The following is a 16315-nucleotide window of genomic DNA, read 5'->3' on the forward strand; positions in this document are numbered from 1 at the left end:
AGCCACACGTGAGAGGGTGGTCATGTGACGTGCCTGAAACGCACATTCAGAAGGTCGGGTGGTGGGTGACAAAGTTTTCTGACCGACGCCAATCAGCGACTTCAATGCACGACAACCAACAACGACGTCAACCAGCGACTTCAATCCTCAACGCAAGCAGCGACAACCAACAACGACGCTGATCAGCGAACTGTGACAGCCACACCATCGACGCTGGTCAATTGGAAGTTTTGTCGCGTCAGGCTAGTTATTACTCACCTGCTCCTACAGTGGCAAGTAAACCCAAAGAGTTGCCACTACAGACATAAAATGTTGGAATGAGATTTTTGAATTTATGCTGATGTCGTTTTTGTTTTATTTTAACTAAGTGTCGAGGCAATCTGGGTTTGCCTCGAAGGGGGGATTATGTAGTTGATTTTCACAAGGTCTAACATATGCAACCCATTTTATGGCCATGACGATATTGGTGCCTCTGCGAATACCAACTCTTGGGTTGGACCTCCCTAATACTTAGGTTACAGCCTTGAATGGCAGCGGGCCTTAACATTATTTACGAAGGGTCTGGAATCTGAGCAAAGGTCATCGAAGCCCCAAGGAAGGTGTTTACAGAAGAGGGGTCTGGCGCCAAGAAGTCGCCGCTGCATGGGGGTCTGTGCCTCGCACCCATAGGAGGTTGTTGAAAAGTTCAGTTAAGGGGCCGCAGGATAAAAATGCATATGCAATAAGGAAGAATTAGATATTCATGTCTTTTGTTTGCCTTCCCGATAAGAAGGGATGGCTCGAGAGGAGGAGACCCTTTTTTTCCTTTCGGGAACTTCTGACATCAGCTGAGATCAATAAAATCTTCTTCCAACCACCGGTGTGTGTCAGACATTTTTTCCATCACCAAGCCAACCTTGCCTGGCGACCTGTCCGGAGGGGAGCTGAGCCAGAACCGCACATCAACAACGAAATTTACCACAATAGTTTAATGTGGTTCAAAAGTACACTGAATGAAGACATTATTTTGTGTTTAAAATGTTAAGTAAGGTATAATTTTCAGGTGTTTTGGTTTAAAATCGTAGTAAAGGGGGGAACTTGTTTTTTCTTCCACATGTATAAACTGTTGTTTAGGGACATGGGCATAGATGCACACAATGGCCAGAAGAGGCAATGTACCCTGAAGAGAAGGCAAGACGACAAGTCACGTTTGTGTAAAGAATTGTAAACCTTTATTCCTTTTGAGTGAATGTGGCCAATGAGGTGCTATTTACTTTAAATTTCTTTATTGTTTTGTGAGCCATCCTTATTTGTGTGCTTTATACGTTTATATCCAGGGGTGCACATAACTGGTACGCAGGTACGCATGCGCAACAGAAATCAGGGATGCGGAACGTCAAGTGCGTCACGACGCGCCTTTGCGTACCTGTACACACTGCCATCAATCCACTATTTCATCAGAAGCACAACGAACGAGGTGAAAAATGCCAAAAAAACCCTACAGACTTGAAGCAAATTTTTGGGTCTTTCACCACCAAAAAAGAAACAGCCAAGCGAGCCTGAGCCAAACTAGAGAGCATTTTCAAAAAAGTGGCTCCAAGATGTGCCGTGGCTTGAAGCTAATGATGAGCGTACTGAAATGTGGTGCAAGATTTGCCACTCACATCCACATATAGCTGATAAAAGAGGTGCGTTTTGCTCAAAGACCTGGGTCTGCTTTTTGATGGATCCGAGGACATCACAAAAACTGAGCAGGAGATCGTTTACGTCGTGTCGGTGTCCAGTGACGGCGAACTTAACCTCAGACTTCGTTGGACTAATTGAACTGGGTGCTGATCGAACCGCACAAGCCATAAGTGACGGACTAGTGAGACTTTTCGAGGACGCAGGCTTGAATAACTGAGCCGCTAAACTGGTCGCTGTGTGCACAGACGGTGCTGCCGTTAACGTTGGAGCGTACAACGGCATTGTGCCAAAACTTAAGCAACTCGCTGCAGTTGGAGGCTCCCTGGTGCACATTTTGTGCACCGCAGACACTGGAGAACTGAGCCAAGTCAGGTGATCACGGTGTGCCCTACTGTGTCACATTTAAAGCTGTTGCAGTTTTATTTACAGAAAGGTGGTGCAAAAAAAACATTGAAACACTGAAGAAATTGTGCAAAGAAAATTGGATCTCTTTTGTGTAGTAAGTTTTTTAACGTCAGGAGGACATTGAGGAAGAAAAAAAAAGACGTGAGTACCCCACACTATCTCCTGGTACTCATGTGAGTAACCCATGAAAAATATTATGTGCACCCCTGTTTATATCGCTGTTTTCTTAGTTCTGACGGCATTGTTGGGGTGTTGTTTTAACATGTAAAAAGACTTGTCGACAACATTAAATGTCTGTTGAAACCGAAGAACGAAGTTGAGCCTTGATTGAACTCGAAAGGAGTAACACCGAGTGCCTGTTGAAGTAACTATTCCAGACCACGCCCATAATGGCATAAAAATGATGTATGAGGTAGTGAAGGACGTGTTTGTTGAAAAATAGTTATATTTGGAAGCAGATATTAATAAAGGAAAAACAACTGGTTATTTGATTTTCATTTTAAATAATAAATTCCCAAATTGAAATACAGCTTGTTTGTTTTCTGAAACAAGGAAGGAAACGTCTCAAAACAGTTTGAATTTAAAATTTTGTTTCGACTACGAAAATAGAATATAACACGAGCAAAAATGGAAAACCGGCTTTTCTATTTATTTGAGATTCCCGGAAGTGCTCGGAGAGGGACAAATTGAAAGACTGCAATTGCGTTTTCTAGCCTATAGGTGGCAATGTTTTCCACAGTTTTGAATGAGTGAAGACTGGTTTTATCGCCATCTACTGTTTAATAGACAACGACTTTTAACCTTTGTGGTATATTATTGTTGTTGATGTGCGGGTCTGGCCCAGCTTCCCTCCGGACAGGTCGACAAGCAAGGCTGCATTGGTGATATAAAAAAAACTTCTGAGACACTGCGATGGTTGGAAAAAGATTGTATTGGTGTCAAATTGGCTGATGCCAGAAGTTCCCCCAAGAAAGGGTGTGTCCCCCCCCTCTCGAGCTTTCCCCTCTTATAGGGAAAGCAAACAAAAGATATAAATATGCAGTTCTCCCCTGTTACATATGCATTCTCGTCCTACTTGCCCTTACATGGCCATCCAAAACCCTCAAGGACGAGAACAGATGTGGACTCCCCTTATGTTGCTCCTCGGCGCCATCTCGTCTAAACCGGGACCCATTCCTGTATATCCATCCCTTGATAAGTCGGGGACCCCTGTAAAAATCCCTGACCTGACATAAACTATGTTGAGGCCCACTGCATCAGAATCGTAACTCATTGTAGTGGCGGCTCAACGCAAGATTATACATTCACCAGACCAACAGTTGCGCTATGTTAGAAGTAGAAATTAAGAATTATTCCCATCCATAAATTACAACGTATGGAAATACAAACGTAAAATGTTGTTGGGTTTCTCACCTGTTTCACACTCTTCACTTTCCCAGCTTTCTTGTTTGTCACTTTTTCCTGTTTGCTTGTGTTTTGGGTTGCGATTTTTGATTGGCTCTCTTCATCACTGAGGTCAGCGTCGATCTGGAGGAACTCAATGTCGGTGTAATGTGTGCAAAAATATACTTTATTTCTAAAGCGCATTTCACGTATATGGGTTTAAACTTGAATTGCTGTCTGTTTTGTTTTTTCAGCGTTGCCCGTTTACATTAAGTACACTAAAGTCCATCAAAGGCTATTAATTACATAAATCCGACAATAAAGCATAACTTTAACTCTATTGATGAAAGTAAAGTTTAATTTAGGCTATTAAGTAACTCAGTGGTGGGCCTTCAAGGCCTTCTCTGTTGGCCGAACAAAATCAATAAAAAAAATGATCATAATCATCGCATTGATGTCATATTATAGCTGAGCGTTGTATTTTTAGGTGAGAGTTTTGAATCCAATAAGAATTCCGCTCGCTCGTGTTGCCGGGCAGGTTTCACAATACGGGGAGCGGGCATTATGCGTTCCGAGGCCTGAAGATGCAATTGTGGGAGCATCTCTTCTGTCAAAGTCAATGAGCTTTCAAATTTGTTAGACGGTTGCGATAGCCAATCAGATCACGAGTTGGTTACAGTGAGCCTTTTCGCTGGCCTTACGCTGAGGGTGATGAACGCGTTTTGTGATTGGATACTCACTCGTGAGGGGGCAGCGCTATGCCGAATCAACACACCAAAAAGTCGGAACTGGCGAACGTTCGAAAATCTGAAATATATTCTTGCTTTTTTTTAAACCACAATGGCCGAAGGAGGGAAAAGTGTGGATTTAATTTCAGATACACTTGCAAGGACATTTTCAAGTCGGACCTTTCAAGAGAAGCTATATCGTCCAACACTCACTCAGTGGTGCGTAAGTGTGTTTCTCCAAATTATTTATCCAGCCGTGGTGTCATAAATGATGGTATTTTAATGGGGATTCATTCAAGTAGGACGAAGTAGGACTTCTTTGAAGGCACAGGTGTGAAATGCACTGAAGTAACTTAAAAAGTAAAATAAAATTACGATTGTTTGAGAATGTGCAAGAAAGAAAAATGTTGACAAATGCTAAAAATAATGATATTTTCCAGGAGGTATATATTTCTTTGTTGTTTATTCATTCAATTCTATACTTATTTCAATATTTGAGTATTATTTTTCTTTCAATATGTAGTATATTTTGTCTTTGAAGTGTGGGTCCTTGCTGCCTTCCGGAGAGGCAGCCGAGCAAGGCTGGATTGGTGATGAAAAAGAACAAAAGAAAGAAGAAAGATTTTATTCTCGTCACATGCTGATGTCAAAAGAAGTCTCCCCAAAAACTTGAGCCCCCTCTCAGACATTCCCTTCTTTTAGGGAATGCTCAAATAGGACATGAATATCTAATTTTCCTTTGTTACATATGCATTCCCATCCCGCTCGTCTTTGGGATTTCCGTCCAAAAGTCCCCCAGAGGGAGAGCAGATGCGTCTCCCCGTTGATACGACCAGTCTACTCGTGACCACCTTAAATTCCTCTCATACCCTGGAAGGTCACTGACCTGGCGAGAGAATTGCCCCCACCATAAACAATGCTCAGGCCTATTTTCTCTCAGGGCAGTATCTGGTTACATCGGAACTTCAGAACCAAGACTGGTCACTTCTGTGAGCTCAAGTCCCTTCATAGTTTTATAAAGAGAATTACTTCCCATATCTAGATTAGGCCATTTAAAAATACACGACTTTTTTTTTCATTTATTTCAATTTATATTCAAGATTGCTTATGTAATACTACAATATTTATTCAATTATTTTAATATGTAAAATTCTCAACAATTTAAACCTTTTTATTTCACACTTGAATATTTCTTAACATATTTGTTCTTTTGAATTTGGATGCAATTTAAATTATTCCATCCATCCAGCCATTTTCTGCCGCTCATCCGGGGTCGGGTTATTGAATTAATTTAATACAGAAGTATTTTTTATATTTCAATATTTATTTCAAGATTATGACTCTTTTCAATGAGTTCAATATTTATAAAATGTTTCTATATTTCAGTTGCAGCGTTTGTGCTAAAAAATTCTTCACTAAACAGGGTGCTGAGAGTCACAATTGTGCTGGTGAGAATAGCAGCGATCCTTGAAGCTTAAAAAACGACCAAAACAAAAACTGAAGGAACCGACTCTTTGTGGTAAGACGTAAATGTGATTTAGAATAAAATATGATATACTGAATTTTGCAAAGCTTTTTTATTGACATTAAGCCAATGTGATCAGTGTCAGAAGAAGCAATGTGTCTGAGTGATGATGAGTTTTTTTTGTGTGTTTACATCAAACGTGTAAATAAAATTAATTGCCTTTGCTTGGAACAACATTTTTTAACATTATGCTTTTCTATTGTCTTTTTAATCGCACTTAATGGAAAAGGTGTGAGAAGAAACGGTGCTGATGAAATCGGGGCCTTCCACAGTCATCAATAAAATCACTTGTTCCACTGGCCTTTCTTCTGAGCCTTTGTGTTAGTAGAGTCATATCAAAGTCTAATATCGAAAACAGTGTCAGTGTGAAAATTTGAAAAGGTCGGTTTCTGATTGCCAAACTTACATTTATGAATAAAAACCTAGCCCTAAGTATTAGAAAATAAATGAAATGAATGAAAAAAAGCATATTGAGCACCACTTTTCTAAAAGTAACAGAAAACAAAATTTTCCCACTTTAAAGAAAAGTCTTTATAAAGAAATAAACTGACAAATTTATTGAAGTCCTTCCAAAATGTCCTTGAGTATGAGCCGATCCAAAATGGGTGTTGAACTGTCTCTGCGTGGGTTCCACAAAAAGAGCAACTCTTCCGGCTTCTCTCTCCTCTCCGGGACGAAACACATTTTTACGCTTACGATGCAAACTGTGCCACAATTATTAACCAATCAGGAGTCGGAAACTCGGGCTGATTCTGATTGGCTGTTTACTGTCCAATCGCATTTCACAACAGTGCGTCGTCCGGGAAGACTCAAAAACAGTCGAAAGAAGGGTCTTCTAACATGCTGCTCTTATTGTATTTATGATAATTCAAAAAAAATTTTGTTTTCAAATATCATTGTTTGGTTCAATAATATTGTCCCTTGAGATCTATATGCTTCTATAAACGTTTTTTTTGTTTGTTTTATTCATTTTTAATACGCAAACGTCACCACTCGGAGTTGTGCATTTGCGTCTTCGTCGTTAGATGGCGCCATGGTACTTTTTTTTTCTGAAATAAATTTGAAAATATCGATACGCAAACAACTTTGGCACATATTGAATACAAAAAGTGCATCGTTGAACAACAAAAATTAGGAGAGAAAGAAAAAAAGGACAATGTGAGGATGTCGTCCACTAAAGTTGAAGTATAGTTAGTGGAGAGAAGGACATGGACTTTTTTGGGAACAATTTAATTTCACTTGCAAAACATTTTATCCATTGAGGTAAATACCTCAAGGCAAGCCCCACATCAACAGTTGGATGAATACCTCAAGTTATTAAAAAATAATCATTGCATGTCATGACAAACAAAAATGCCCAGACACTATTTTTAACGGAACGTTTTGCTCTTCTTGATTTAGATCCTTTAGATTGAGATTACAACAATGTTTCTTCAATTATTTTAACATGTAAAAAATATACAAATATTTTAAATACTTTTTATCTCAATCTTGAGTATTTGTCAAAATATTTGCTCATTTAAATATGTACCCAAATATTTATTGAAATTAATTTAATACTTAAAATTTGATTTAAGAATTTTTTTTTATCTTTTAAAATTAGGATTCCTAAATTTGTTCAATATTGAGTAAATGTTTCTATATTATTATGAATTTAATTTACTCTGTATGTGGTTGCGAATTTCAAATTGAAATGTTTCACTATTTTATTATTTAAATGTTAGAGTGTTAAAAAATATCTTAGCATTTATTTAAGTACTTAAATATTTCATTTCAGTATTCAGAGGCGCAGCAACGAACTGCGTGATGGGGATCATCTCCTTCGTGGTGACAAATAAACGCTGACTCCAGTCGCCATCAGATTGCCAACTCCTGACATTCCAAAACCTTCAAGAGAAACTGAGATGATTTGCGTTTCTCTGTCTGGTTCTTTTTATAGTTCAACTTCTAGTTCAGTTTTTCACCTTTTCACACAGCGTAATGAAGGCCAGTTGAGCAAGTGGAACAAGTGATTTTATTAATAATTGTGGAAGGCACCGATTTCATAAGCACTGTTTCTTCTCACAACTTTTCCATTAAGTACGATTAAAAAGACAACTGAAAAGCATAATGTTAAAAAATGTTGTTCCAGGCAAAGGCAATTAATTTTATTTATAATGCTTGATCTTAAAAACAAAAAAAACTCATCATCACTCAGACACGTTGGTTCTTCTGGCACTGATCACATTGGCTTAATGTCAATAAAAAATCTTTGCAAAATTAAATTGATCATATTTCATTCAAAATCACATTTGCATCTTACCAAAAAGAGTCAGTCCCTTCAGTTTTTTTGGTCTTTTTTTTAAGCTTCATGGATCGCTGCAATTCTCACCAGCACAATTGTGTCTCTTAGCACCCTTTTTAGAAAATAATTTTTTCGCACAAACGCTGCAACTGAATGGCTTGTCTCCACTGTGTGTTCTTGCGTGGCTTCGTAAATGTGACTTTTGAGAGAAACCCTTGGCACAAACTGAGCAGGAAAAAGGTTTTTCTCCAGTATGCTTTCTTGTGTGGCTTGTTAAACTTGCCTTTATAAAAAAGCTTTCACCACAAACTGAGCAGGAAAAAGGTTTTTCACCACTGTGTGTTCTTGAGTGCGCTGTTAATTGTGACTTTCGAGAGAAACTTTTTCCGCAAACTGAGCAGGAAAAGGGTTTTTCACCACTGTGTATTCTTGTGTGTTCTGTTAAAATTGACTTTCCAGAAAAGCTTTTGCCACAAATTGAGCAGGAAAAAGGCTTTTCTCCACTATGTATTCTTGTGTGACTTGTTAAATTTGCCTTTTGAGAGAAACTCTTGCCACAAACTGAGCAGGAAAAAGGTTTTACACCACTGTGTGTTGTTGTGTGTTTTGTTAAACTTATCTTATGAGAGAAACTCTTGCCACAAACTGAGCAGGAAAAAGGTTTATCTCCACTGTGTGTTCTTGTGTGTTCTGTTAAACTTGCCTTTTGAGAGAAGCATTTTCCACAAATTGAGCAGGAAAAAGGCTTTTCTCCAGTGTGTGTTCTTGTGTGTTCTGTTAAACTCGCCTTTTGAGAGAAGCATTTTCCACAAATTGAGCAGGAAAAAGGTTTTTCTCCACTGTGTGTTCTTGCGTGACTTGTTAAATTTGCCTTTTGAGAGAAGCATTTTCCACAAATTGAGCAGGAAAAAGGCTTTTCTCCACTGTGTGTTCTTGTGTGCAGTTTTAAAGAGAATTTTGAGGTTAATGATTTCCCACAGTGAGAACATACCCAACTGTCAGTGGGACATGCCCTTTCACCTTTGGCTTGCCCATCATCATCATCATCATCATCGTCATGAGCATCTGATAATGTGTCCTCATTATGTGCTTGTGATGGCCCCCAGTGGTCTTCGTCACCTTCTGTTGTCACGTGATGACTTGAACTGCTACTTAGAGGCTCCGCCCCTCTCTTGTTCTCACTCTCATCCTTGTTTACATCTTCAGTCTTTATAGGGACAACGTTCACTGGTGACTTGTTGATCTCCTCCTCCTCCTCCTTTTTGATGTGAGTCAAGTCTGGCTCCTCTTTCACAGAACGGAGATCGTTTTCACTGACGTCTGCAGGACACAGAAAGACAAACACACATTTGGTTTGGTCAAGTCAAACCTCATGCGGCGACTTTTTCTTATATTGTTTTCTACCGTGCTACCTTGACTTGTGCCTGCCTCACACGGAGCAATACGTGCAACCCCAACTTGGACCGGACCATGGGGGCATTTCACAAAATTACGTCCTACGATGTAAGCCTCCCGTTAGCCGCACAACAGTGATAAACGAGCATTTAAAAAGGAAGCACGTTGCGGCCGATGCCCTATTTCATTCCTGACATGGTCACAGACGTTTCTGGAAGCGAGCTGAAGTTAGCGCACACAGGCTGATGGAACACCTGTTGTGGGACCCTAACATATTGATGCAGACCACTGGGGGGCATTGCAAACTTAATGTCATCGATAAAATAGGAATCCTTCAAGTGAAATATGCTTACAAGTATTACATTTTGCATTTAGGGATAGAACTAAATGTTCCTGGCCTTTTTGGTAGAAAAGGGGGTTGTGACGTTCTCCCTTTTTAAGCCCATAGTAAGCCAAAGATGCAGATGCATTCCTTGCCGCATCCGCTTGTTCAGTGATGAGATCCGTGCAACCCTGGATGGATGCATTCAATGTATTTTAAATGTTTGGATGAGGTGAAACTATGCACACGTGCACAAAACTGTGCAGGGCCACCGGAGGTTCATTGACTCACCCGACCAAGCCAGTACAAACTTCATAAATAAATAAGACCAATACGTATTTGTTTTTTTTTTTAAACTTAATATTTTGTGTTTTATCCACTAAAATTGATCAACCGCCATTGATGTTTTCGCCGCAGTGTGCACATTTTTTAGAGTCAGTCAGAATTCCTTCTGTCAAGAATTGCATGAAAAAGATATAAAATAAGCAAAATGTAAACTGTTCAATAATCAGTTCAAATGTTATACTGGAAAAAACATGGAGTTCACCCCCCACTATTGGTTATTCTTTGGCATTTATTTTCTGCACTGATTTCATTTGGCATAAACAAATGTTCAGCAAACCGACAAGTAGAAGGCAATATTCAAAAATAAAACGGCAATAACCGTGAACGCATGTCCCCAAACAACTTAATGTTGTGATGCATATTTCTAACGATAGAAAGTCGTTCTTTCCAAAGCAAATGAGAGTAAGACGGGTACAAACCTGCTTCGTGTAGCACAACACGAGGCTGGTTGCAAACTTCGTCAAGCAGTTGAAGATGTTGCTCGTTCTCTTCTTTTATTCCACAAAGTTCCTCTTCGTACTTGGGTGTCGTTCTTTCACACATTTTCAAATGATAATTCCAAAAAATCCGCACTTGATCGCTGCTTGGCGATGAGTCATGTGCCTCTTTTCGTTAGCGGCTAGCTAGCTAACTAGCTAAGCTAACTACGCCGAAAAGCATCAACGCGCGAAGATGAGGTTATCGGGACACAAAGACTTAATGAATTATGTCGTAGTCCTTTAGAGTAGCACTGGACATCCTTTGAGAAATTTACAGTCAGTTCCACACTAAATCAGAAGAATTTAGCGGAGGTTTTTTTTGTTCCCGTGTGGACGGGTCGGTGGATGTGGTCGAGGTCCTTCGGAAGCTGCGCGCTTGTTAATGACGTCATGCTTTAAACACGTATTTTTCAAATATATTTCTTTGCCTCTGTGTTTGTTTTTACACCTGGCTGTTCTATTTTAATATATATTCTATATAATATTTCAATTCAGTTGATATTTTTTTTTAAACAAAATAACTGCATCCCACCATGATGACGCGCCAGCCTCACGTCACTTCCGCTTATGCTCCGAGAAGTCGCTGCTGCAACAGCAGTGGAACGTTTACGTTTCTCCTACCGAACTTGCAGCAACTGATCTCCGTTCTCATCATTTTTCCTGCATTTGCAGGATTATTATATGTCAACACGCCTGCCAACCTGGGGCCTGGAACGAAAGCAATTTGAATATGCAAACTCATAAAGAATGGAAAAATATGAACACTTGAACACTCGTCTTCTGTTGGATACAGAGACGCGCAGAACTGTGCTGAGAGGGACCGAGCCCCAGACTTTGTACTAGATCTCCTGTTAGGAATAAATCCGCTCCCGTGTGGAATTACCGGCTTCCTGGTCATTTCTCTCTCAAACCGTGCACGCATAATTGTTGGATGAATGTAGGTCGTGTTTGGTTAACAATTAATGGAGTCAGATAACCAATTAGAACAATTTGGTAAACTTTTGGTCCAGATTTATAGTTAAAATTCCAACAATCCCCACAAGAATTTGTTTCAATATTTCTGATTGGTTTGGATGAAATCAGTGATTCTCATCTGTTTCACACTCGACTTGCATTTTGAAACCATTGAGGCACTGTCTGGGCAAACAGGAAGTCGATGATTTGAGTAGGTCCCCCCCGCCACTGCACTATGAGAGCATCTAAATAGGACAAAATTATCAGTTTTACGATCATGCAGTGATTCTGAATATTCTTTCGACTTGAGCAACTTCTTGACCTGACACTCCCTTCGCCGGCCGTTATCTCGTTTAATGTTGCACTTTGGTACCTGGCTAATTGCAGTTGTACGATAATAAAGACATAAACGTTTGTTCAATACAATTCAAGTCCAAGTGTCATCGATTGAACTCTGGCAACAGAAGCACAGCTCCAGGAAGTTCACTTTGGACTTTTTTAGGATGTCAAATCATCTGTCCACTTGTGACTGAGGCAGACGCACAGTGGCTCTCCTGAGAGTGAACGTTGGAAGCTTATTGACGGAGTCGGTGTCTTTGCGAATAATATGGCCAGCCATGTTGGGGTCATTCTCCAATGTCCGACCTGTTTGGACGTCTTTAAAGATCCTGTCGTGCTGCCTTGTAGTCACAGCTTCTGTCGCACGTGTGAGCTGCAGTGGTGGGAGCAGAAAGGAGATTGATCGTGTCCGGTCTGTAGGACTGAGTTGAGTTCGATGGATATTCCTTCAAACCTGGCCCTGAGGAATGTGTGTGAGGCTTTTTCGCAAGCCTCAGTGGAGGCGGAGGAGAGATGCAGCTTGCACAGGAAGAAACTGAAACTCTTCTGTTTGGACCACCAGGAGCTTGTGTGCCTCATCTGCAGAGATGCAGAAATCCACGCTGGCCACAAATTTCATCCCTTTTGTGAGGTTGTCAAAGGTCACAAAGAGACAGTCCAGGAAGGCCTGAAGGACATGAAGAAAAGACTGAAATTTTTTTAGATAAGAGACAACTGCAACGAACAAGCGACGTACATTAAGGTCCAGAGCGAGCAGGTTGAAAATAAAATTAAGAAGGATTTTGAGGAGCTTCGTCGCTTCCTGCAGGTCGAGGAGGAGTCCAGCTTGTCTGCTGTGAGGGATCAAAAGCAGAAGAAGACTCAGAGGATGAAGGAGAAGCTTGAGGCTCTCAGCAGAGACATTGTTCTGTTACGCAGTAAAAGTTGTGTTTGTTTCTGTGTGTCGGTGTTCTGAGACTGTTTGAACATATTCAAATGCCTTTGGTGCTCTCTAGAGGAAATAATAATAATAATTTGCCCTTTATTAGTCCCACAATGGGGAAATTCAAGATTCGAACCCAGGCCTCCTGGGTAGACTGGGTCATGAACGGGGCGCCTTAGACCACTCGGCCATCCTGGCAGCCAATTAAGATTAAAATTACGGGTAACTACAACTAATGTGCCTTTTTTTTTTACAATGCGGAAGTGACGTGCAGTATTGCAAATAGACGACAACGACGCACGACGACGCACGTTTCTCTGCCGTCCTGAGAGATCGCACATATCTTTATTTCGAGGTTGCATCGCCGGTGCGTATAATTCGTGTTTAAAAGCGGATTTGTTGGGTTTGATGTATATTTGCCGGCTGCAATTTTCAAATGGCCCGTAGCAGTGTTGTTTGTAGCTTGCTACTCACGAACAGGAGAGTGGTTAAGGTGGTGTCTAGGATGCTTATATACAGCATAATGTGAGATACAATTGTTCTTACATTTTGTAATTGAATTTATTTCTGATTTTCACAGTTTTACCCTTTTGTGTATCAGTAAACCTGCTTTGACAACAGCCACGTCTGCAGAGTCATTGATATAAGAAAGGTGTTCCTCGCTATAACGGCACAGTAAAACGGCGGCATCCACGCTGATGTGGCGACATCCACGCTGGTCCGACGGCATCTAGGCTGGACCCGGCGTTCATCCACGCGACTAAAGTGAAACTACGCTGACCACTACTACGCCTCGAGCAGCAAGGCATACAGCAGTGTTCCAGCATTCGTCACTTGGTCAACGCAAGCAACTATGGCCGACCAGAAGCAGATGGAGAAGGCGCCATCCGACAAATCAGCTACCTTCAAGACTCATTCCGGGACGAGTTCAACTGATTCTGCTGCAGCCAAGGCAAGAGCAAAGGCTCGTTTCAGCTTTGCAGAGAAAGAAGTGACTTTAAGACTAGAAAAAGCTAAACTGGAAGCGTCTATTGAGTTACTGCAACAAGAGCGAGATGTAGCTTCAGCCATAGCTGAAGCAGAGGTCTTAGAGGCAGCAGCTGCCTCTCAATTAGATGGACGAAGTAATCTATCTCCTTCCGAAACAGCAGATCGTACAAAACAGTGTCTTGACCCAAGCCGCATTCATAAAAAATGTTTCAGAGCCACCACAAAACAGTGAGACTCCACGACCTTGTAGTCAAAAACATAGTGTGCAAGTCGACAAAGAGAGCGACAAGACATATTTTCCTCAAAATCAGTCTTTCCCGAATTGCAGCTTTTCTCAGTACAATGCAACAAATAACTTCAGTCATCCTGCCGAACCTGACAATACCAGTTGGTCCCACCAGGTGTCAGCATCTTCTCATCATAATGCTACACCTTACCAACAGCACATAGATAATAATGGTGTTTATGTAAATGACTTTGTTAGGTATTTTGCCCGTAGAGAAATTGTGGCCACAGGACTGCTCCAGTTTAATGATAAGCCTCAAAGTTTCAGAGCATGGAAACGCTCATTCAATAACGCTATCAGAGGATTGGAATTAACTGCAAGTGAAGAGATGGACTTGATGTTAAAGTGGCTTGGTAAAGAATCTGCTGAGCACGCTGAGCGAATCAGAGCCATATACATAAACAATCCTGCTGCTGGCTGAGCAATGATTTGGAATAGGCTAGAGCAATGTTATGGCTCAGCAGAAGCAATTGAGGACGCGCTATTCAAAAGGATGGATACGTTCTCCAAAATCACAAACATAGACAGTGTCAAGCTAAGAAAATTTAGCGATTTGCTGATGGAAATGCAATGCGCAAAAGATGAAGGAGACCTTCCGGGCCTCTCATTCCTGGACACAGCCAGAGGAGTAAATCCCCTTGTTCAAAAGCTTCCATTTAACTTGCAGGAAAGGTGGATATCAGTTGGGGCCAACTACAAAACCAAATATCGTGTTCATTACCCACCATTTAACATTTTTGTAGACTTTGTGACACAAGAAGCAAATGCTAGAAACGACCCCAGCTTTCAGTTTGCTTCTCCTTCTGATTCTCTTCTCAAGACAGAAAAGGCACCTGGGAGAGCATATAAACAAAGGGAAATATCCGTGCACAAAACCGAAGTAGTACCAGGCTCTGACTCAGACACACAAGCAAACGCAGACAGGAGAATGGCCAATGATAAACTTTGTCCTCTACACAGAAAGAATCATCCTCTAAGCAAATGTAGAACATTTTGGATGAAGCCACTACATGAGAGAAAAACGTTCCTGAAGGAGAACCACATCTGCTACAAATGCTGCAACTCTTCCAAGCATATGGCTAAAGACTGTATGGTGCAAGTACAATGTTCTGAGTGCGATAGCAATAAACATTGTGCTGCTCTTCACCCAAGCCCAGCTCCATGGCAGAAAGAGGCTGAAACGGCATCAGAGCATGGCGGGGAGCCGGTTGCCACAGAGTCAACTTCCGCAGAGCCTGACATGATAGCCTCCAAATGCACTCAGGTTTGTGGTAAGAGCCAGTCAGGTAGATCATGCTCTAAAATCTGCCTTGTGAAAGTGTACCCTGCAGGCTGTCCTAGCAAAGCAGTACGGCTTTATGCCATTCACGATGAACAAAGTAATAGATCATTAGTTCGCTCAGAGTTTTTTGAGTTGTTCAATGATTTGGGTCCAAGCTCTCCCTACTCACTACGTACCTGTTCAGGTGTTAAAGACACAATGGGTAGGAGAGCCACTGGCTATGTAGTGGAGGCTTTAGATGGTACAGTCCACATCCCACTCCCAAGCCTCATCGAATGCAAAGATATCCCGAATGATAGGGATGAAATACCAACTCCAAATGCAGCAAAGCATCACAGTCACCTAAAATCTGTGGCTCATCTCATTCCCGAACTGGACTCCAATGCACAAATTCTAATGCTCCTTGGACGGGACGTAGTAAGAGTACACAAAGTCCGCGAACAGATAAGTGGCCCTCACAACGCACCCTATGCGCAAAAATTAGATCTTGGATGGGTCATAGTAGGAAAAGTGTGTCTGGGAGGCGTGCACAAAACATTGGCAGTGAAGACTCTCTTTACTAGTGCGACAGAAAAAGGCCGCCCGACAATGTTTGAGCCATGTCCAAACGTGTACCATGTAAAAGAGAAGCATTGTGACTTACAAGTTCCTTTTAACAGCCAGCTTGAATACAGCACGGCATGTGAACCTGACCATTTAGGATGCAACGTCTTCAGACAAACAAGGTTTGACAACCACATCTCACACTCCATTCAAGACAAAGCCTTTCGAAAAACGATGGAGGAAGGCCTAGCAAAGGACAAAGACAGCAACTGGACTGCTCCATTGCCGTTCAAGTCATCACGTCCGAAACTGCCCAACAACCGATCACAAGCACTCACCCGCCTTATGTCACTGCTTCGTAACTTCAAAAGGAAAGAGGAAATGAAGGAACACTTCCTTAGCTTCATGGACAAGATGTTTAAAAAGGGGCACGCAGAAATTGCTCCTCCTTTAAAAGACGGAGAGGAA

At 41.2% G+C, this 16315-nt stretch overlaps 2 protein-coding genes and 1 pseudogene across 2 annotated transcripts in view; 1 reads left to right on the top strand and 2 right to left on the bottom strand.

Moving 5' to 3' along the window:
- Positions 1 to 16315, bottom strand: part of LOC148341659 (uncharacterized) — a 269746-nt gene that overhangs the window by 185976 nt on the left and 67455 nt on the right. The window lies entirely within an intron of this gene.
- LOC148341664 (uncharacterized) lies at positions 7755 to 10595 on the bottom strand. The gene is made up of 2 exons (XM_088283423.1): positions 10472 to 10595; positions 7755 to 9310 (listed from the first exon to the last, which is right to left on the bottom strand). The coding sequence occupies exons 1-2, from the start codon at positions 10593 to 10595 to the stop codon at positions 8055 to 8057; spliced, it is 1380 nt and encodes a 459-aa protein (XP_088139549.1). The 3' UTR covers positions 7755 to 8054.
- Positions 12093 to 12779, top strand: LOC148341665 (E3 ubiquitin-protein ligase TRIM35-like; annotated as a pseudogene).

This window comes from Idiotropiscis lumnitzeri, chromosome 2, assembly GCF_059441095.1.
Source record: "Idiotropiscis lumnitzeri isolate Australia: NSW breed Sydney's pygmy pipehorse chromosome 2, RoL_Ilum_1.0, whole genome shotgun sequence".
Taxonomy (NCBI): domain Eukaryota; kingdom Metazoa; phylum Chordata; class Actinopteri; order Syngnathiformes; family Syngnathidae; genus Idiotropiscis; species Idiotropiscis lumnitzeri.